Raw genomic sequence first — 22,215 nt, 5'->3', positions numbered from 1 at the left:
ACTTCTAATAGTCTGTCCAATTTCAGTTCATGTGACAAAACAAGCAGTCATTGTGTAGAGAATCATTGTACAATCTAAACCGCTGTGAAATATATTTTCCATAACCAAAAATATTGTATTTTCAGCTGTTTGAAGCTGGTGTACAAAACCGAAAGTGAAAGACAAAAACTAAACTTTTGAACGGGAAACATAGAAATAGCGCACATAGAACAGATCCACTGCTTTTTAGACTTGCTTTCAATGAGAACGACAGATCTATAACGCATATTTCTATGTGAATTTGGTCGGGTCGTCCAAAAAGTTACATATTGCAGCTTTAAATACTGAGCCAACATGTTTTCAGCACTTTTATTTTCATGCCCAGCAATCTAAAACACTGCATCTCAGTGCTAGAGGCGTCACTACAGAGCCTGGTTCGATTCCAGGCTGTATCACGACCCGGACGTGATTGGGAGTCCCATAGGGCGGTGGACAATTGGCCCAGCGTTGTCCAGGTTAGGGTTTGGCTGGGGTAGGCCGTCATTGTAAATAAGAATTTGTTCTTAACTGACTTGCCTAGTTAAATAAAAGTTAAATATTTTTTTTATGTTTTTTAAATACCTCTGCAGCAGAACTATGGTGAGCAATATGTTTGGAACATTAAATCGCAATATCAAATTTGAATCGCAATACATTGTGAGTCATGAGAATCGCACCTATCAGCACCTAGGTATTGTGATAATATTGTATCGTGAGGTCCCTGGCAATTCCCAGCCCTCATCTGAAGTATATAAAGGAAAATAATGAGCTATTATTAAAGATGCTTCCTGTCCTGAGCAACAGCATAGCAGACGCTTTTATCTAGGACCTTTATTATTTTTTATCTAGGCACCTACATTCACAGTAACACAGAACATTTACATTTTAGTCACTTAGCAGAACGATTTATGGGAGCAATGAGGGTTAAGTGCCTTGCTCAAGGGCACATCGGCAGATTTTTCACCTAGTCAACTTGGGAATTCGAACCAGCAACATTTTGGTTATCGGCCCAACACTCTTAACCACTAGAGTACCTGCCACAACCCTGGTGTTGCTAGCTAAGCCCCTTGCTCTAACCCTGGTGTTGCTAGCTAAGCCCCATGATCTAACCCTGGTGTTGCTAGATAAGCCCCTTGCTCTAACCCTGGTGTTGCTAGCTAAGCCCCATGCTCTAACCCTGGTGTTGCTAGCTAAGCCCCTTACTCTAATCCTGGTGTTGCTAGCTAAGCCCCATGCTCTAACCCTGGTGTTGCTAGCTAAGCCCCTTGCTCTAACTAAAACACTGGGCCATCAGGACGCGTAGGTCACTGGATCACGTCGTCCGGGTTTAGCCGGGGTAGGCCGTCATTGTAAATAAGAATGTATTCTTAACTGACTTGCCTTGTTAAATAAAGGTTACAGTTTTGTTTAAATCACCTTTATCCCTTCCATGTGTCTCAACTACATCCTGAATATACTGCCATGGGTCTCAACTACATCCTGAATATACTGCCATGTGTCTCAACTACATCCTGAATATACTGCCATGGGTCTCAACTACATCCTGAATATACTGCCATGTGTCTCACCTACATCCTGAATATACTGCCATGTGTCTCACCTACATCCTGAATATACTGTCATGTGTCTCACCTACATCCTGAATATACTGCCATGTGTCTCACCTACATCCTGAATATACTGCCATGTCTCAACTACATCCTGAATATACTGCCATGTGTCTCAGCTACATCCTGAATATACTGCCATGTGTCTCACCTACATCCTGAATATACTGCCATGTGTCTCACCTACATCCTGAATATACTGCCATGTCTCAACTACATCCTGAATATACTGCCATGTGTCTCACCTACATCCTGAATATACTGCCATGTGTCTCACCTACATCCTGAATATACTGCCATGTGTCTCACCTATATCCTGAATATACTTCCATGTCTCACCTGCAGACGTAGTCCTCTCCCTGGACTAAACAGCTGGCGTTGTTGTGGCAGGGCGAAGGGCTGCGCTGCCTCCTGCACTGTGGGCCTGTGGTGCCATCTGAACACTGCCAGACTGAGGCTGCACACTCAGGAGAGGTCTGCAGACACACACACAAACACTTCAGCATATACACAAACACATGTAAAACAAACACACACATTTGCACGCACAAGCGCACACACACACAGACACAGGACGAAAACAAATCAGGCCTCAAGTCAGCTTGAGAAAACACACTTAGATTAAAGGTAAAAGACAGGGTTAGTGGAGACAGATCACTCTCCCTAGCAGAACAAGACAGGGTTAGTGGAGACAGATCACTCTCCCTAGCAGAACAAGACAGTGTTAATGGAGACAGATCACTCTCCCTAGCAGAACAAGACAGGGTTAGTGGAGACAGATCACTCTCCCTAGCAGAACAAGACAGGGTTAGTGGAGACAGATCACTCTCCCTAGCAGAACAAGACAGCATTAGTGGAGACAGATCACTCTCCCTAGCAGAACAAGACAGTGTTAGTGGAGACAGATCACTCTCCCTAGCAGAACAAGACAGGGTTAGTGGAGACAGATCACTCTCCCTAGCATAACAAGACAGTGTTAGTGGAGACAGATCACTCTCCCCAGCAGAACAAGACAGTGTTAGTGGAGACAGATCACTCTCCCTAGCAGAACAAGACAGTGTTAGTGGAGACAGATCACTCTCCCCAGCAGAACAAGACAGTGTTAGTGGAGACAGATCACTCTCCCTAGCAGAACAAGTGAGTAAAGAACTGTAACAGCATAATGTTAGGGAGTGAAACAGGACAGCTACAGTGACACAGAGAGAAGAAGTGTATTGTTTGTTTAATGTGACAAGGTGAAAGCTGTACTTTCTGATGATTACTAACGATGCACTTTTATTTTTATATTTTTTTACCCCCTTTTCCTCCTCAATTTTGATCTTGTCTTATCGCTGCAACTCCCCAACGGGCTCCGGAGGCGAAGGTCGAGTCATGGGGGGGAAACATGACCCACCAAACCGCACTTAACGCCCGCTTAACCAGGAAGCCAGCTACAATAATGTGTCGGAGGAAATACTGTTCAACTGACGACCGTCGTCAGCCTGCAGGCACCCAGCTCGCCACAAGGAGTCGCTAGAGAGTGATTAGCCAAGTAAAGCCCCCCCCGACCAAACCTTCCCTAACCCGGACAACGCTGGGCCAATTGTGTGCCACCCTGTGGGACTCCCGGTCAAGACCAGTTGTGAAACAACCTGGGATCGAACCTGGGTCTGGAGTGATGCCACTGCGATGCGGGGCCTTCGACTACTGCGCCACTTTAATTATGCATTTCATTTGTTAAATGTCATTTGGTTTTGTATTTTGTGCACACGTACGTAAAGAAATAGTGTCTTATAAGCCCATTGGGCAACAATTGGTGTTCGAGACTTAAATAAATAAATCAATCCATCATAGAGAAACTAAGAATAGATGGAGACAGCTAGGCCATTAGCTCGACTAGCGTACTCCAGCTCTCATCACATCTCATCAGGAATGATCTTGACAATAATAATATATCTGACTCAAGAGTCAGAGATGATAAAACCAAGATCCTTAATCAGAGAAGATACTAATATTAACAGTTGCTTCGAGTCGCCAAGGCTCTCAGGTTGAAAGATGAGTTCATTTTCATTCAGATGAAGTCCCCTATAGAGATGAGACTGAGGCAAAATCAATGTCAAACAGATCAGGTTGACATACGAGTGCTGCTATGCTATCAACACTGGGCTCCCATTAATGTGACTGTGTTATGAAGGTTGTTATGCGTAATCCTGCATCACTCATTAAGGTGTTATGACTGGTTAAGAATGCCTTACGGAATATTCTCGAGTGGGTTGAGAAACCTATTACAAATCAGTTATTGTAAAATCTGTGGCAAATTCCATAATGAAGTCACAAGTGAAGGTCACAAAAAGACAATTAGCCCATTTTAATATATTTTTCTCTCTATGCATCGCCTCTCGCATAATAGAGAAACTATTGGCACTCAGCAGTTGATGATTAAATCCCCTGTCCTGTATCACCGTAACATTTCAGAGATAAAAGGCCTGAAATTGAAAACGGACTGTGGCCAACAGACGCCTCCCATCTAGAACAAAAGAGCCCCTTTCATAAGTGCAATTTCAGTCTGCCTCTTAAAATATGCAATAGTTAATTCCAGTCTAATCAAAATGGCCACCACAAATAACCAGAGCCACCACCATCACGCTTTCCTTCCCCAAGCCATGCTAACCCCCCATTGAAGGCAGAAATATTCATTGTTGTTCCAACCTTCAAAAGTACACTCGATCTGCTTCAAAGACTAAGATATTCATTTTCACGTGACATTTCCTATTAAATCAGGCTCTGAGAGGCCGGAGGAGGAGGGCTGAGGAGAATGAAGAAGGAGAAATGGGATGCGTCCATAATGACATCTTATTACCTCTATAGTGCAATACCTTGGACAAGGCCTGTTTGGGCCAGACTGTATGGGCTCTGGTCGAAAGTAGTGCACTATTTAGAGTGACATTTGGGACGTAGAAATAGAGTTCTCACATGTTCCCCCAAGGAGCACGCCTTTTCCCGCTGACATTCGTATGAAAGGCAATTGATGTTAACGGGGGTGTCACAGCGGAGGCCCGTGAATCCCTCCAGACAAGCACAAGCATATCCAGCGGCACTCTCGGAGCTCTCCTCACACTCTCCACCATTCCTACATGGGTTGGGATCACAACATGTCCCACAAGGTGGACCTATGGAAGAGAATGAACAGTTGGTTATTGGATAAGATTCCCAGAGGCTTTGAACTTCAATGAATATTTAACACGTGAGAGGTCTCAGGCTGGATGTCAGAGATAGAGCAGAAGTGTCGGTCCAACAACCCATGATAACTCAGGACACCTGAAAAGAATCGGAGAGGTCTCCATAGCTGAACTCGACAGTCTTTGTTACAGCCATACAAACTTCACGGACACTGTTTGTTCAAGTCAGTCCGATTGAGAGCATGGCTCCAAATAGAGCAAATGATTGTGATAATTTGTTGAGGAAAAACTTGATCTGTTCCTCACTTCAACAAGTCTGATTTCAACATTTCATCCCACAGCAACATACAGTTTAAACCATATAAATATAATTAATTACATTTCTATGGTTTAAACCACAGAGGCGGGAAATACAGCAAAACCACCAGGATGAGAATGTGAACAGTACCTCAGTACCTGGTCAGAGATGTGAACAGTACCTCAGTACCTGGTCAGGGATGTGAACAGTACCTCAGTACCTGGTCAGGGATGTGAACAGTACCTCAGTACCTGGTCAGGGATGTGAACAGTACCTCAGTACCTGGTCAGGGATGTGAACAGTATCTAAGTACCTGGTCAGGGATCTGAACAGTATCTAAGTACCTGGTCAGGGATGTGAACAGTACCTCAGTACCTGGTCAGGGATGTGAACAGTACCTCAGTACCTGGTCAGGGATGTGAACAGTACCTCAGTACCTGGTCAGGGATGTGAACAGTACCTCAGTACCTGGTCAGGGATGTGAACAGTACCTCAGTACCTGGTCAGAGATGTGAACAGTACCTCAGTACCTGGTCAGGGATGTGAACAGTACCTCAGTACCTGGTCATACAGTTCTGTTCAAGTTAATACCATTTTCCCCTACTAGTCCTACGTGTGAATCACACGCTCTTTAAAGAAAGAGTGCCTTCCTTTACTCAGTGTTTTATTGGGTTTGATGATGGTGTTTTCAAACACACGAGCAATCCTGAAGTATCCCATGTATATGTTTGACTTCAGGTGAATACAAGGCTCCAGGGCTCTCTCTCTCTCCATGACTCTAATTAATAATCAACTGCTTTTCTTGGACTCACTCACTTGTTCCTTGAGCAAAGTCTCCCTACACTACACTGTGGTATCGTCCCAAATGGCACCCTATTCCCTATATAGTGCACTACTTTTGATCAGGGCCCTATGTGACACTATATAGGGAATAGGGTGCTATTTGGGATGCAAGCCTCCCTATACTGTATCATCTCTCTTATGCGCTTCTTCCGTCTATTTTGGAACGCACAAGTGAATCTGAACTCCACACCAATTCCCACAACCCAAGAGAAGAACCAGGAAGTTGGCTTTTCATCTCAGTATAAAAGACAAAAGAGAATGACTTTTCAAGCATGCAACCAAACCACTAAACCTCACGCAATACCGCCAATGTTTACTCATAATAAAACTAGGCTATATTCGTTGTGTCAAATTGGCACTCCTAATGATGCAACTTTCTCTGGCACAAAAAGTCAGAGAAGAGGAGCTGGAAACATTAACTGTGTGGTTGGTATTCTCCTTTTCTCTTTAATCTTTTTTCCCTCCTTTTCAATGCTTTTATTGTTATTGTGTTCTGTTCTAATTAGCAAATAGACCTTTTTAAGTAAATCACAGTCTTCTCCAAGTACCTGTACCATTGATGTCCTCCTATTGTATGATAGACATAACAACAAGAATAAGACATAGAAATGAAAAGATATATCCCCTCAGAAGCATAAATGAATTAAACTGCTTATTGGCATTAGGATTCTGTCAAACACTGTTGGCCATTGTACAGCTCTTGATATCTCTGTTGATGTTTCCTGTCCTGAGACTGAAGATACAACAGGTATCACGATGTTTCTGTTCTTTTCCATGGTCTACATATCATCATCCCCATACTACCAGGGGAGAACGCAGAACAAACACCCCAAGCTGCTTAATACAGTATTACAGTCGAGAAAAGGGAAATTAGTTGGCAGACTGCCACCACCATCTTTAAAATCACAATGGACTTTTAACTGGGAGAGGAAGATGAAGTATGACTGGTCAAACTGTCTACAGGAAGATAGAAGAAAGGTCCAGGATTGACTGGAACATCAACAGTCTGCCGAATAAGAGTGGTGTCATTTCAACATGGTCTCCTTTCAATATGCCAAAATGGTGACATTTAATCATTGTGACCTACTTGTTGTGTGTATGTACTGAAATGTATGTGTAACTAATAGATGCACACACACACATTTTTAAATGTATGTTAATTGTAGTCTTTTGTCTATAATGGCTTTTTCGTTATATGTCGGACCCAAGTAAGACTTGCTGTCGCCATTGGCGTCGGCTAATGGGGATCCTTATGAATAAAAAAATATGTCAGCTGAGCTAACCTCTTACACTGAACAAAAATATAAAACGCAACAATTTCAAAGATTTTACTGAGTTACAGTTCATATAAAGAAATCAGTCAATTGAAATTAATTAGGCCCTAATCTATGGATTCCACATGACTGGGAATACGGATATGCAGCTGTTGTTCACAGATACAGCACCTTTAAAAAAAAGTAGGGGCGTGGATCAGAAAACCAGTCAGTATCTGGTCTGACCATCATTTGCCTCATGCAGTGCGACACATCTCCTTCACATAGAGTTGATCAGGCTGTTGATTGTGGCCTGTGGAATGTTGCTCCACTCCTCTTCAATGGCTGTGTGAAGTTACTGGATATTGGCAGGAACTGGAACACGCTGTTGTACATGTCGATCCAGAGTAGGGGTGTGAACGTTTAAACATTTTAATGAAGTTGTGATCCTTAAGTAGGCCGTCAAGTGTAAATAAGAATTTGTTCTTAATTAACTTGCCTAGTTAAATAAAGGTTAAATAAAAAATGTATTAATTAAAATCACAGTTCAGTGATCACAAAACATAATTTTCTGTGTTCTAGCCGATAGGCTATAAAGGCCTGGGGAAGTTGTGTAATTCAAATAAAACCAGAGAGGATGAGGCGAATTTTAGGCTTGGTGATTTTGCAAGTCATGCAAGACAAGACATGACATAGTGAGATGCAGATTACCAAAACATATGAGCAGGCTTCTGCTTTTTCCATCTCTCTCTCCCTCACACTGGCCTGGCTGCTCCGCCTCTCTCTCCCTCACACTGGCCTGGCTGCTCCGCCTCTCTCTCCCTCACACTGGCCTGGCTGCTCCGCCTCTCTCTCCCTCACACTGGCCTGGCTGCTCCGCCTCTCTCTCCCTCACACTGGCCTGGCTGCTCCGCCTCTCTCTCCCTCACACTGGCCTGGCTGCTCCGCCTCTCTCTCCCTCACACTGGCCTGGATGCTCCACCTCTTCCTAATGATGCCAGTGTGTGTTCAGTCTTCGGTCTGTTGCCTGTAGAATATCCTAGCCTATTCATGGCACTAATGTCTTCGAGACAGTTTTGTGAGCCCAGGGGAGCCTGCTCTTCATTTTTGCCTCATGAAATGACAGTAGGCTACTGGTAGCCTGTATCGATTACGCTTTTCAGACATAATGGAACGTGGCCCCTTGAAAGCGCCTCAGCTACGACATGTTATTCTGTCTGTTAGGGTAGGCTACACTATGTTTTTTTAAATGCTGACACAAAACCTTCTCTGGTGATATGAACAGACATTTTACTTGCCTGTAAAGAAATTCCGCTTCTGAAGTCCATCACTAGGAAACCAGAACTGTCAATCAAATAATCTCGAGCTGCTGCTCGCAGCCTGTTTGCCTGCCTCCTACATGCAGACCACTCTCTTCTCTCTCCTTTTAAATACCGTGACTTACCAAGACATTTAGTAGAAAAAAATGCACATCTAGCTACCATACCATAAAAACAGCATAAACAAGAACACAGCAGCTCAATCAGTTAACTGTAGTCAGGGAAACCATACCGAACATGTAAAGACCTGATGAGGCACTTTTTTGAATTGTCTGAAAAGTGATTAATTGTTGCTATCAACATGTTACTGTAGCTGTGTTCTACGTCTGTGTTACAGTAGATGTAATTTCCTTACTCGTCCCTAGCGTTCATACATACGTAATATGACCATTATTCTGCATTGTAAATTGACACGGAAAACCTATTAAAAAAAGTAAGTTTAAACGTTAAGCAAAATTGTCCATTTGTCACATCGCTAATCCAAAGCATCCCAAACATGCTCAATGTGTGACATGTCTGGTGAGTATGCAGGCCATGGAAGAAGGGACATTTTCAGCTTCCAGTTGTGGTGTACAGATCCTTGCGATATGGGGTCATGCATCATCATGCAGAAACATGAAATGGTGGAGGAGGATGAATGGCACGCCAATGGGCCTCAGGATCTCTTCACGGTATCGCTGTGCTTTCAAATTGCTATCGATAAAATGCAATTGTGTTCATTGTCTGTAGCTTATTTCTGCACATACCATAACCCCACTGCCACCATGGGGCACTCTGTTCACAACGTTGACATCAGTAAACCGCTCGCCCACACAACGCCATCTGCCCGGTATAGTTGAAACAGTTCCAGCGTGCCAGTAGCCATCGAAGGTGAGCATTTGCACACTGAAGTCGGTTACGATGCCGAAATGCAGTCAGGTCAAGACCCTGGTGAGGACAACGAGCACGCAGATGAGCTTCCCTGAGATGGTTTCTGACAGTTTGTGCAAAAATTATTCGGTTGTGCAAACCCACAGTTTCATCAGCTATCCGGGTGGCTGGTCTCAGACGATCGATCCCGCAAATGAAAAAGCCAGATGTGGAAGTCCTAGGCTGGCGTGGTTACACGTGGTCTGCTGTTGTGAGGCCCGTTGGGCGTACTCCCAAATTCTCTAAAACGACGGAGCTTAAGGTAGAGAAATTAACATAACATTTTCTGGCAACAGCTCTGGTGGATATTGCTGCAGTCAGCATGCCAATAGCACGCTCCCTCAAAATGTGAGACGTCTGTGGCATTGTGCTGTGTGACAAAACTGCACATTTTAGAGTGGCCCTTTATTGTCCCCAGCACAAGGTGCACCTGTGCAATGATGCTGTTTAATCATCTTCTTGATATGCCATACCTTTCAGGAGAAATGCTCACTAACAGGGATATAAACAAATTTGTGCACAACATTTGAGAGAGAGAAGCTTTTTGTGCGTATGGAACATTTCTGGGACTTTTTATTTCAGCTCATGAAACATGGAACCAACACTTTACATGTTGCATTTATATTTTTGTTCAGTGTAGTTGTATGTCACTTAGGGTGACATATTACCTACTGTATATCAGATAAATGATGACGTGCCCTATTTAACCCTTATAAAGAATCATAATTACATTGAATGCCTATGATTAGTTTTGAATTATCCTTTCCCCCCCCCCCCCTCTGTAAATCATATTTAAATTATGCAAAAACAACCAACTTAATTTAATAAAGGAGAATAAATAGACTTTAGGGAGCTGACAACAGTGGCTCAGATCAGAGCTAGAAGTTTTGGACAAGAGCATCTTGGCTTAGAGACACATACATTACATACTGTAATCCACCTCTAATGTCAAATGCCGCGGTGGTGACATTGGCTGCTCCACGTGGGATAAAATTAGACTGAACACACCGCTGGTTCAAGGTGAATACAATTTGATTGTATTCCCTGGCGTAGGCTTTTCATTTTTGTGTTCTTCAGTAGGCGCAAACTCATTTATCTTTCTCTGTGATTCTTCGTGTAGCATATTCCTCTATGCTAATTCCCCTGCGTATTCTAGTGCTCTTGTTCCCAGAGGTTTCCCATAGGATGCATCCCAAATGTCACCCTATTCAATATATAGTGCACTACCTATGGGCCCTGGTCAAAAGTAGTGTACTGCATAGGGAATAGGGTGTCATTTGGGACTCAGCCATAGCCTGTATGCAGGTATCATTGGACATCAATCTTACTGTATATTCATAGAGCTTCTGGGCTTGTTTAGGCTTGCTACACTAGCCATTGGAAATTGAGTTTGCATAGCGGGTTGCCTACCAAAGGCTGAAACAAGAGTCTTTGAGAATAATGTAGTTTACGAAAGTTCAAAATCAGTAAGGCTGGTCACTTTCACATTTATCTAGTAAGCACAATATAATTCACATTGCTTCCTATCACAGGCATAGCAGATATTCATATGGTAGTATTTATAATGATACCTCATCAACATAGTATATAGGTATAGTATAGGGTAATATCGTAATATTACCTCATCAGCATAGCATCACGTCTCTGCTGGTACTTTTCTATTAGCAAGTGTGAGGAATGTCATTCACCTATTAACTTCAGCTTATGAGCATGGCACACTAGAGCAATTCCACCACGCTTGCTGTATGGGCCCACTTGTGCAATAATCACTTTCTGTTCTTCCAACCAATGGGAATGAATCTAGGAGAGTTTGTCAACTCAACCCTTGTGTCTTGCTTGCTGTTTTGCAGCAACAGTCTTCCAACGACCTTCCACCTCTCTACCACCACCAGTCATAGGAAGCCCATTCTCCCAGCTGGGGGGAGAATGGGCCAGCTGCCCAGCATAGAGCGACCGGTAATCAGCATTTGGCTCCGAGGAGCATTCCTCAGAGATGAGGCCTACCCCAAACTATTCAATAAAATGCGATATTGCATGTAATCTATGTTGTCATTCAGTTAAGCCTGTACTCAATTAAACATATTTAAATGTGTGGGATAAAAAAATGTTTTTATACCTATCCCAATAGATTCAATAATTTGTGACATATTCTGGAAACAGCTTAAGGTTACAAATGGAAAATGCTGTTGGGAATCGTTGATCATCATCATCACGTACATTTTCACCTCAGATTTTGGGTAAGCCCTGTGCAACTTCCAACGTGTGTTTACTGTGAACACTGAGGGTGTACCCACTTTAAATTACAGTTTTAACAGAGGCTAAGTAGGTCCCTGTGACTATTTGATCATAATGTAGGCCTACCAGAGAGCCTACCATAAAAACAATGGAGGAAAATGCATCCCATAACATTCTAACATGGAAGTAGCTGTTCTATCATTCAGCCTACAGTAGCAGCCAATGTGTGGTGTTCAATGTAGGCCTACATTCCATGACTTTTGAAAAAAACATGCATGGCTTGACATTAACCCGTTTATCCACTTGTCCTTCAGACAAGTTGACTGAGAATGTTGTGTTGTTTGATGCAAGAAACCACTTTACAAAATAAAAAGCATTATTATTCCCATACCATTATTACAGAGAATCAGACAAATGATGCTACACTCTGCCTATTGGCTACTTGTATTATGAGACAGATTATTCAAGCCTAACACTCCCCTTTTTAAGAAAAAACAAAGTGCTCTTTACCAGACTGGCTTTTCAAAGATGTCTAGAAATGTAAGAAGCAATCCCTCCCCTATTGTTGACGACTAATGATCTATAACTGGACTAATAACTCACTAACTAGTAAATCACTCCCCTATTGTTGACTACTAATGATCTATAACTGGGGTTAATAACTCACTAACTAGTAAATCACTCCCCTATTGTTGACTACTAATTATCTATAACTGGGTTAATAACTCACTAACTAGTAATCCCTCCCCTATTGTTGACTACTAATGATCTATAACTGGACTAATAACTCACTAACTAGTAATCACTCCCCTATTGTTGACTACTAATGATCTATAACTGGGCTAATAACTCACTAACTAGTAATCACTCCCCTATTGTTGACTACTAATGATCTATAACTGGGTTAATAACTCACTAACTAGTAAATCACTCCCCTATTGTTGACTACTAATGATCTATAACTGGACTAATAACTCACTAACTAACTAGTAATCACTCCCCTATTGTTGACTACTAATGATCTATAACTGGACTAATAACTAACTAACTAGTAAATCACTCCCGTATTGTTGACTACTAATGATCTATAACTGGACTAATAACTCACTAACTAACTAGTAATCACTCCCCTATTGTTGACTACTAATGATCTATAACTGGACTAATAACTCACTAACTAGTAATCACTCCCCTATTGTTGACTACTAATGATCTATAACTGGGTTAATAACTCACTAACTAGTAAATCACTCCCCTATTGTTGACTACCAATGATCTACAACTGGGCTAATAACTAACTAACTAACTAGTAATCACTCCCCTATTGTTGACTACTAATGATCTATAACTGGGTTAATAACTCACTAACTAGTAATCACTCCCCTATTGCTGACTACTAATGATCTATAACTGGGTTAATAACTCACTAACTAGTAATCACTCCCCTATTGTTGACTACTAATGATCTATAACTGGACTAATAACTCACTAACTAGTAATCACTCCCCTATTGTTGACGACTAATGATCTATAACGGGGTTAATAACTCACTAACTAGTAATCCCTCCCCTATTGCTGATGATTAATGGTTTATAACTGGGTTAATAACTCACTAACTAGTAAATCACTCCCCTATTGTTGACTACTAATGATCTATAACTGAACTAATAACTCACCCCCCTATTGTTGACTACTAATGATCTATAACTGGACTAATAACTCACTAACTAACTAGTAATCACTCCCCTATTGTTGACTACTAATGATCTATAACTGAACTAATAACTAACTAACTAACTAGTAATCACTCTCCTATTGTTGACTACTAATGATCTATAACTGGGTTAATAACTCACTAACTAACTAGTAATCACTCCCCTATTGTTGACTACTAATGATCTATAACTGGACTAATAACTCACTAACTAACTAGTAATCACTCCCATTGTTGACTACTAATGATCTATAACTGAACTAATAACTAACTAACTAGTAATCACTCCCCTATTGTTGACTACTAATGATCTATAACTGGGCTAATAACTCACTAACTAGCAAAGGATATGAACAAAATGTGCACACGTGGCTACATTCAGCTTTCGCTTTGATCGCAAAACAAGCTCATCTACTCACGACCGCTAATGCTGTAAACACAGTCCAGTTCAAAGTAAATGGCATAGGTCCATATATGTCAATGGTCTATTTGCATATAGGCCTCCTGCAGATCTGACTTGTTATGGCTCACTGGTCTGTGTAGAGTACGGGCTGAGTCTTGCATGTCAACGCACTGGTCTGTGTAGAGTACGGGCTGAGTCCTGCATGTCAATGCAATAGAATCCTACTCCGATGTGTTCTGCCTACAAGAAAATGTCTTGCATAGTTAGTGTTGTTGTTTTAGTATGTTGTATTGAAAGTGGCTAATATTGCATTGATTAGATTACAATTCCCACAGTAAAAGGAAAGGTTGATAGTGTTAACAGGGAAAACTCTAGAACAGTGGTCACCACCCTTTTCTGAGTCAAGATCACTTTCTGAGTCAAAATGCAAGCCGAGATCTACAACTCAGATTTTTTGTATTAAAATGGCTTAAAAAAAACGTACGCCTTTGCAACATTAACCAATTACAAACAGTTCTGTAGCAATGAGGTTTGTGCAGTAGGCTACAGGCCCAAAACATTATAATGACATATTGGCTTTGCTTGAATTGCCCTGCCAATGCATTGCTGTTTAGGTAATCTTTTTAAATTATATTAAAACATTTGAGGTAGGCTATATGATCATACCAGTAATAGAGCCGTTGTTGTATTACTTGTGAGGCACAACTGAGTGAGCATACATTTAAATAATTCGCTTTTTATTTTATTGGGCTGATTGTGCCTACATCTGATGGTCAGTCTCAGCTGAGGGAGAGAGCAGCAGGCTAAGTGGCCGCCTCAACATCCCTCCTCTCTCTCTTTCCTCCACTGACACTGGCCAAAAAGGGACACCATTTCCAGCTGATGGCGAAACTCGAGTCGCACCGCATTATTTCTGCCTCATGCACAAATTCGTGTTGTTACTCCTATGAACATATCAATATTCCTTGATATAAAAAAAGACCCAAGCTGCTTATAATAACACAAGCCTGTAGATACACGTTCGTACGCATTCATTACTGCTGCAGTGCTTGTTGTAGCGCTGAGTGGAAATAAGAAGAATGCGCATTTTATGGCTTATAAAAGTGTTGAATACAAAGTGTTGACAGTGCTGAGTAAGAACTTAAACATGAACTCACTCATAAAAACAGCATCTCTTTGCCCAAGATGAATAAAAAAAAAATAGGAACACAAGGATTTATCGTTGCGTTTTTTACCGAAATGTTTGGTGATCGACTAGGAATGCCTTTGAGATTGGCCAGTGGATCGTGATCGACCAGTTGGTGACCACTGCTCTAGAAAGTTCAGTAAAGTTCAATTTCGTGCTTCTCTCCATGGGCTGATATTTCTTCTGAGCGGCAGTCTCGTGGCTACTGTGCGCACGCACACAGATTAGAGGGAACATTGCCAGTGGACCTTACATACTAATTAAAAAGGATAGACATTGTTATACACTGAGTGTATAAAACATTAAGAACACTTTCCTAATATTTAGTTGCCCTCAGAACAGCCTTAATTTGTTGGGGCATGGACTCTACAAGGTGTCGAAAGCGTTCCACAGAGATGCTGGCCCATGTTGACTCCAATGCTTCCCAAAGTTGTGTCACGTTGTTTGGGTTTCTTTTGGGTGGTGGACCATTCTTGATACACACAGTAAACTGTTGAATGTGAAAAACCCAGCAGCGTTGCAGTTCTTGACACAAACCGGTGAGCATGGCACCTGCTACCATACTCCGTTCAAAGGGAACTTAAATATGTCGTCTTGTCCATTCACCCTCTGAATGGCACACATACACAATCCATGTCTCAATGCTTAAGAATCTTTCTTTATCTCCTCCATTTCATCTACACTGATTGAAGTGGAATTAACAGGTGACATCAATAAGGGATCATAGCTTTCACCTGTATTCACCTGGTCAGTCTTTGTCAAGGAATAATAATAAATAATACAATCCATAGAATACATTAAAAACAATGCATTATGTAAGAGGATAATAATGAATAATGTGCTGAGGAATGCTAACTCAATCTCTTGTAAATGTAGACTATGTACAGTACAGTCTTAAATGTATCTAACAGGACTCAGATATACCCACAACCTAACAACGCAGTCCCCAACCAAATCACTCCCACATAGTTGAATCTACACACTAAAACAATAGGTTAAGTGAATTGCGAAAACAAGCGGTATAATCCCAGATGGGATGTTGCCATATAAGGCGGTAATACCTGGTGATAAATACCATAGAGGAACTCTGCAGGAGAGCCGGAGAATCAAAAGAGAAATCTCATTTGAAACGTCCCGTGAGTTTGGGCCTGATTATTCTGTGAGTATAGGCTCTGGCCTGCGAGGGCAGACCGCCTCTGTTCTGCAGTAGGGGAGACAGGTGATTCCAGGTGATTAATGAGGGAACAGCCATGGGCTGCGTCCCAAATGGCACCCCATTCCCTATATAGTGGATTACTTTGTTACTTCGTAAATGAGACAGTATTAGTGTTCCAGGTAGATGACATACAGTATTAGACTGTGTTCCAAGTAGATGAGATAGAGACAGTATTAGACTGTGTTCCAGGTAGATTACATATAGTATAACACTGTCTCCATCTCATCTACTTGGAACACAGGCTAATACTGCATGTCATCTACCTGGAACACAGTCTTAGACTGTGTTCCAAGTAGATGAGATAGAGACAGTATTAGACTGTGTTCCAGGTAGATTACATATAGTATAACACTGTCTCCATATCATCTACTTGGAACACAGGCTAATACTGTATGTCATCTACCTGGAACACAGTCTTAGACTGTGTTCCAAGTAGATGAGATAGAGACAGTGTTAGACTGTGTTCCAGGTAGATGACATACCTGGAACACAGTCTAACACTGTATGTCATCTACCTGGAACACAGTCTAACACTGTAATGAGATAGACTGTGTTCCAGGTAGATGACAAAGTATTAGACCGTATTCCAGGTAGATGGAGACAATATTAGACCATGTTCCAGGCAGATAAGCTAGAGACAGTATTAGACCGCGTTCCAGGTAGATAAGCTGGAGACAGTATTAGACCGCGTTCCAGGTAGATAAGCTGGAGACAGTATTAGACCGCGTTCCAGGTAGATAAGCTGGAGACAGTATTAGACCGCGTTCCAGGTAGATATGCTGGAGACAGTATTAGACCGCGTTCCAGGTAGATATGCTGGAGACAGTATTAGACCGCGTTCCAGGTAGATGGCGTAGCAGTCAGACGTCTTTGCCTTGTCTTATGTACACTGCTCAAAAAAATAAAGGAAACACTAAAATAACACATCCTAGATCTGAATGAATGAAATAATCTTATTAAATACTTTTTTCTTTACATAGTTGAATGTGCTAACAACAAAATCACACAAAAATAATCAATGGAAATCCAATTTATCAACCCATGGAGGCCTGGATTTGGAGTCACACTCAAAATTAAAGTGGAAAACCACACTACAGGCTGATCCAACTTTGATGTAATGTCCTTAAAACAAGTCAAAATGAGGCTCAGTAGTGTGTGTGGCCTCCACGTGCCTGTATGACCTCCCTACAACGCCTGGGCATGCTCCTGATGAGGTTGCGGATGGTCTCCTGAGGGATCTCCTCCCAGACCTGGACTAAAGCATCCGCCAACTCCTGGACAGGCAGTGGTGCAACGTGGCGTTGGTGGATGGAGCGAGACATGATGTCCCAGATGTGCTCAATTGGATTCAGGTCTGGGGAACGGGCGGGCCAGTCCATAGCATCAATGCCTTCCTCTTGCAGGAACTGCTGACACACTCCAGCCACATGAGGTCTAGCATTGTCTTGCATTAGGAGGAACCCAGGGCCAACCACACCAGCATATGGTCTCACAAGGGGTCTGAGGATCTCATCTCGGTACCTAATGGCAGTCAGGCTACCTCTGGCGAGCACATGGAGGGCTGTGCGGCCCCCCAAAGAAATACCAGCCCACACCATGACTGACCCACCGCCAAACCGGTCATGCTAGAGGATGTTGCAGGCAGCAGAACGTTTTCCACGGCATCTCCAGACTCTGTCACGTGCTCAGTGTGAACCTGCTTTCATCTGTGAAGAGCACAGGGCGCCAGTGGCGAATTTGCCAATGTTGGTGTTCTCTGGCAAATGCCAAACGTCCTGCACGGTGTTGGGCTGTAAGCACAACCCCCACCTGTGGACGTTGGGCCCTCCTACCACCCTCATGGAGTCTGTTTCTGACCGTTTGAGCAGACACATGCACATTTGTGGCCTGCTGGAGGTCATTTTGCAGGGCTCAGGCAGTGCTTCTCCTCCTCCTCCTTGCACAAAGGCGGAGGTAGCGGTCCTGCTGCTGGGTTGTTAACCTCCTACGGCCTCCTCCACGTCTCCTGATGTACTGGCCTGTCTCCTGGTAGCGCCTCCATGCTCTGGACACTACGCTGACAGACACAGCAAACCTTCTTGCCACAGCTCGCATTGATGTGCCATCCTGGATGAGCTGCACTACCTGAGCCACTTGTGTGGGTTGTAGACTCCGTCTCATGTTACCACTAGAGTGAAAGCACCGCCAGCATTCAAAAGTGACCAAAACATCAGCCAGGAAGCATAGGAACTGAGAAGTGGTCTGTGGTCCCCACCTGCAGAACCACTCCTTTATTGGGGGTGTCTTGCTAATTGCCTATAATTTCCACCTGTTGTCTATTCCATTTGCACAACAGCATGTGAAATTTATTGTCAATCAGTGTTGCTTCCTAAGTGGACAGTTTGATTTCACAGAAGTGTGATTGACTTGGAGTTACATTGTGTTGTTTAAGTGTTCCCTTTATTTTTTTGAGCAGTATATATATATTAAAAAGAATGCGAAGATATAGATATATATACAGTGGGGCAAAAAAGTATTTAGTCAGCCACCAATTGTACAAGTTCTCCCACTTAAAAAGATGAGAGAGGCCTGTAATTTTCATCATAGGTACACTTCAACTATGACAGACAAAATGAGAAAAAAAATCCAGAAAATCACATTGTAGGATTTTTTATGAATTTAATTGCAAAGTATGGTGGAAAATAAGTATTTGGTCAATAACAAAAGTTTATCTCAATACTTTGTTATATACCCTTTGTTGGCAATGACAAACGTTTTCTGTAAGTCTTCACAAGGTTTTCACACACTGTTGCTGGTATTTTGGCCCATTCCTCCATGCAGATCTCCTCTAGAGCAGTGATGTTTTGGGGCTGTCGCTGGGCAACACGAACTTTCAACTCCCTCCAAAGATTTTCTATGGGGTTGAGATCTGGAGACTGGCTAGGCTACTCCAGGACCTTGAAATGCTTCTTACGAAGCCACTCCTTCGTTGCCCGGGCGGTGTGTTTGGGATCATTGTCATGCTGAAAGACCCAGCCATGTTTCATCTTCAATGCCCTTGCTGATGGAAGGAGGTTTTCACTCAAAATCTCACGATACATGGCCCCATTCATTCTTTCCTTTACACGGATCAGTCCCCCTGGTCCCTTTGCAGAAAAACAGCCCCAAAGCATGATGTTTCCACCCCCATGCTTCACAGTAGGTATGGTGTTCTTTGGATGCAACTCAGCATTCTTTGTCCTCCAAACACGACGAGTTGAGTTTTTACCAAAAAGTTATATTTTGGTTTCATCTGACCATATGACATTCTCCCAATCCTCTTCTGGATCATCCAAATGCTCTCTAGCAAACTTCAGATGGGCCTGGACATGTACTGGCTTAAGCAGGGGGACACGTCTAGCACTGCAGGATTTGAGTCCCTGGCGGCATAGTGTGTTACTGATGGTAGGCTTTGTTACTTTGGTCCCAGTTCTCTGCAGGTCATTCACTAGGTCCCCCCGTGTGGTTCTGGGATTTTTGCTCACCATTCTTGTGATCATTTTGACCCCACGGGGTGAGCTCTTGCGTGGAGCCCCAGATCGAGGGAGATTATCAGTGGTCTTGTATGTCTTCCATTTCCTAATAATTGCTCCCACAGTTGATTTCTTCAAACCAAGCTGCTTACCTATTGCAGATTCAGTCTTCCCAGCCTAGTGCAGGTCTACAATTTTGTTTCTGGTGTCCTTTGACAGCTCTTTGGTCTTGGCCATAGTGGAGTTTGGAGTGTGACTGTTTGAGGTTGTGGACAGGTGTCTTTTATACTGATAACAAGTTCAAACAGGTGCCATTAATACAGGTAACGAGTGGAGGACAGAGGAGCCTCTTAAAGAAGAAGTTACAGGTCTGTGAGAGCCAGAAATCTTGCTTGTTTGTAGGTGACCAAATACTTATTTTCCACCATAATTTGCAAATAAATTCATAAAAGATCCTACAATGTGATTTTCTGGATTTTTTTCCCTCATTTTGTCTGTCATAGTTGACGTGTACCTATGATGAAAATTACAGGCCTCTCTCATCTTTTTAAGTGGGAGAACTTGCACAATTGGTGGCTGACTAAATACTTTTTTGCCCCACTGTATGTATGTATGTATGTATGTATGTATGTATGTATGTATGTATGTATGTATGTATGTATGTATGTATGTATATATATATATGTATATATATATATATATATATATATATATATATATATATATATATATATATATATATATATATATATCTTCGCATTCTTTCATATTTTTCCTAAACCTCAAAATACTCTCCTGCAACCCGCCTCACCCAATGTGGTGTGGATCTGTTTTTTTCCCTAAAGTATTTCTACTTACATCGGAACTGGAATCCCTCAACTGAAGCTAGCTAGCTAACTAGCTACCAGCTACAAGTCAGCTAACCACTGCTAGCGGTCATCAGCTAACCTTTAGCTCGGAAAGCTCTCGCCAGTTCGTACAACACGTTTCAAACCAGAGCATACCGGACCTATTTTTCTCCTACCGCAAACTCTGAACCTTTTCATCTGGACCATCGCAGCTAGCTCACCGCAACCCGGGTTGACTACTCCTGGCATATTTTCTGTCCCGGAGCAAGCACCAATTAGCCTGGAGCTAGCCCATGCTAGGCCAATCTCCCGGCGAGGGCTCCTGGGCTACTACTGAAGCCCACTCCTCGGCTACAATATCCAGACCCCTTTTACTGCCGGTACGGGGCACGGAACCCCGCCGATCGTTCACGACTGGAATACCGACATAATCTGCCTGAGGATTCCAACAGGCCCCTCAGGCGCGATGTCCCCTGAAGGCCCATTCTGCTAACCTATCTAGAGCATATTGGACTCTTACCTGATCCATCTGCCAGTTTCTTAGACCACTATACCCATTTTGCCAATTGGACTTGGACCCCTCTGCTACATGGAACTCTACTAATTCCACGACTGGTCTATCGACGTCACCGCACGAGGAGGCAAAAACAGACTTTCCCCCATCGCGAGGTCCCTCTAAGGCCCTTCTGCTAACTTGCTAGCCCCGGCCTGCTAACTGCTAACTTGCTATCCCCGGCCTGCTAACTGCTAGCTGGCTAGCCCTGGCCTGCTAACTGTCTGAATCACCGTGTCACCAGCCAGCCCAACCACTCACTGGACCCATACGGTTCACTTGGTTGCGCATGCCTCTCCCTAATATCAATATGCCTCATCCATTACTGTCCTGGTTAGTGATTACTGTCTTATTTCACTGTAGAGCCTCTAGCCCTGCTTAATATGCCTTAACCAACCATGTTGTTCCACCTCCCACGTGTGCGATGACATCACCTGGTTTAAACGTCTCTAGAGACTATATCTCTCTCATCATTACTCAATGTCTAGGTTTACCTCCAATGTACTCTCTTCCTACCATACCTTTGTCTGTACATTATGCCTTGAATCTTTGCTATTGTGCCCAGAAACCTGCTCCTTTTACTCTCTGTTCTGAACGTGCTAGACGGCCAGTTCTTATAGCCTTTAGCCGTACCCTTATCCTACTTCTCCTCTGTTCCTCTGGTGAGGTAGAGGTTAATCCAGGATCTGCAGTGCCTAGCTCCCCTCCTACTCCCCAGGTGCTCTCATTTGTTGACTTCTGTAACTGTAAAAGCCTTGGTTTCATGCATGTTAACATTAGAAGCCGACTCCCTAAGTTTGCTTTATTCACTGCTTTAGCACTTTCTGCCAACCCGGATGTCTTAGCCATGTCTGAATCCTGCCATAGGAAAACCACCAAAAACCCTGACATTTCCATCCCTAACTATAACATTTTCCGCAAAGATAGAACTGCCAAAGGGGGCGGTGTTGCAATCTACTGCAGAGATAGCCTGCAGAGTTCTGTCTTACAAAGGTCTATACCAAAACAATTCAAACTTCTACTTCTAAAAATGCACCTTTCCAGAAACAAGTCTCACCGTTGCCGCTTGCTATAGACCACCCTCTGCCCCAAGCTGTGCCCTGGACACCATATGCGAATTGATTGCCCCTCATCTATCTTCTGAGCTCGTGCTGCTAGGTGACC

The 22,215-nt window shown here is 42.8% G+C and overlaps 1 protein-coding gene across 1 annotated transcript in view; it reads right to left on the bottom strand.

Annotated features, from left to right (window-relative positions):
- eys (EGF-like photoreceptor maintenance factor) overlaps positions 1-22,215 on the bottom strand; it is a gene marked incomplete at its 5' end in the record, with an annotated part of 444,052 nt that overhangs the window by 397,868 nt on the left and 23,969 nt on the right. The window contains 3 exon segments of the mRNA XM_082972800.1: positions 1,965-2,068; positions 4,488-4,492; positions 4,679-4,774. Of these exon segments, the coding sequence (XP_082828926.1) occupies positions 1,965-2,068; positions 4,488-4,492; positions 4,679-4,774 (205 nt within the window).

This window comes from Salmo salar, chromosome 01, assembly GCF_965601325.2.
Source record: "Salmo salar chromosome 01, fSalSal1, whole genome shotgun sequence".
In the NCBI taxonomy this organism is placed as follows: Eukaryota; Metazoa; Chordata; class Actinopteri; order Salmoniformes; family Salmonidae; genus Salmo; species Salmo salar.
The sequence above is the reverse complement of the archived record's forward strand: the minus strand, read 5'-3'. Positions and strand labels throughout refer to the sequence as shown.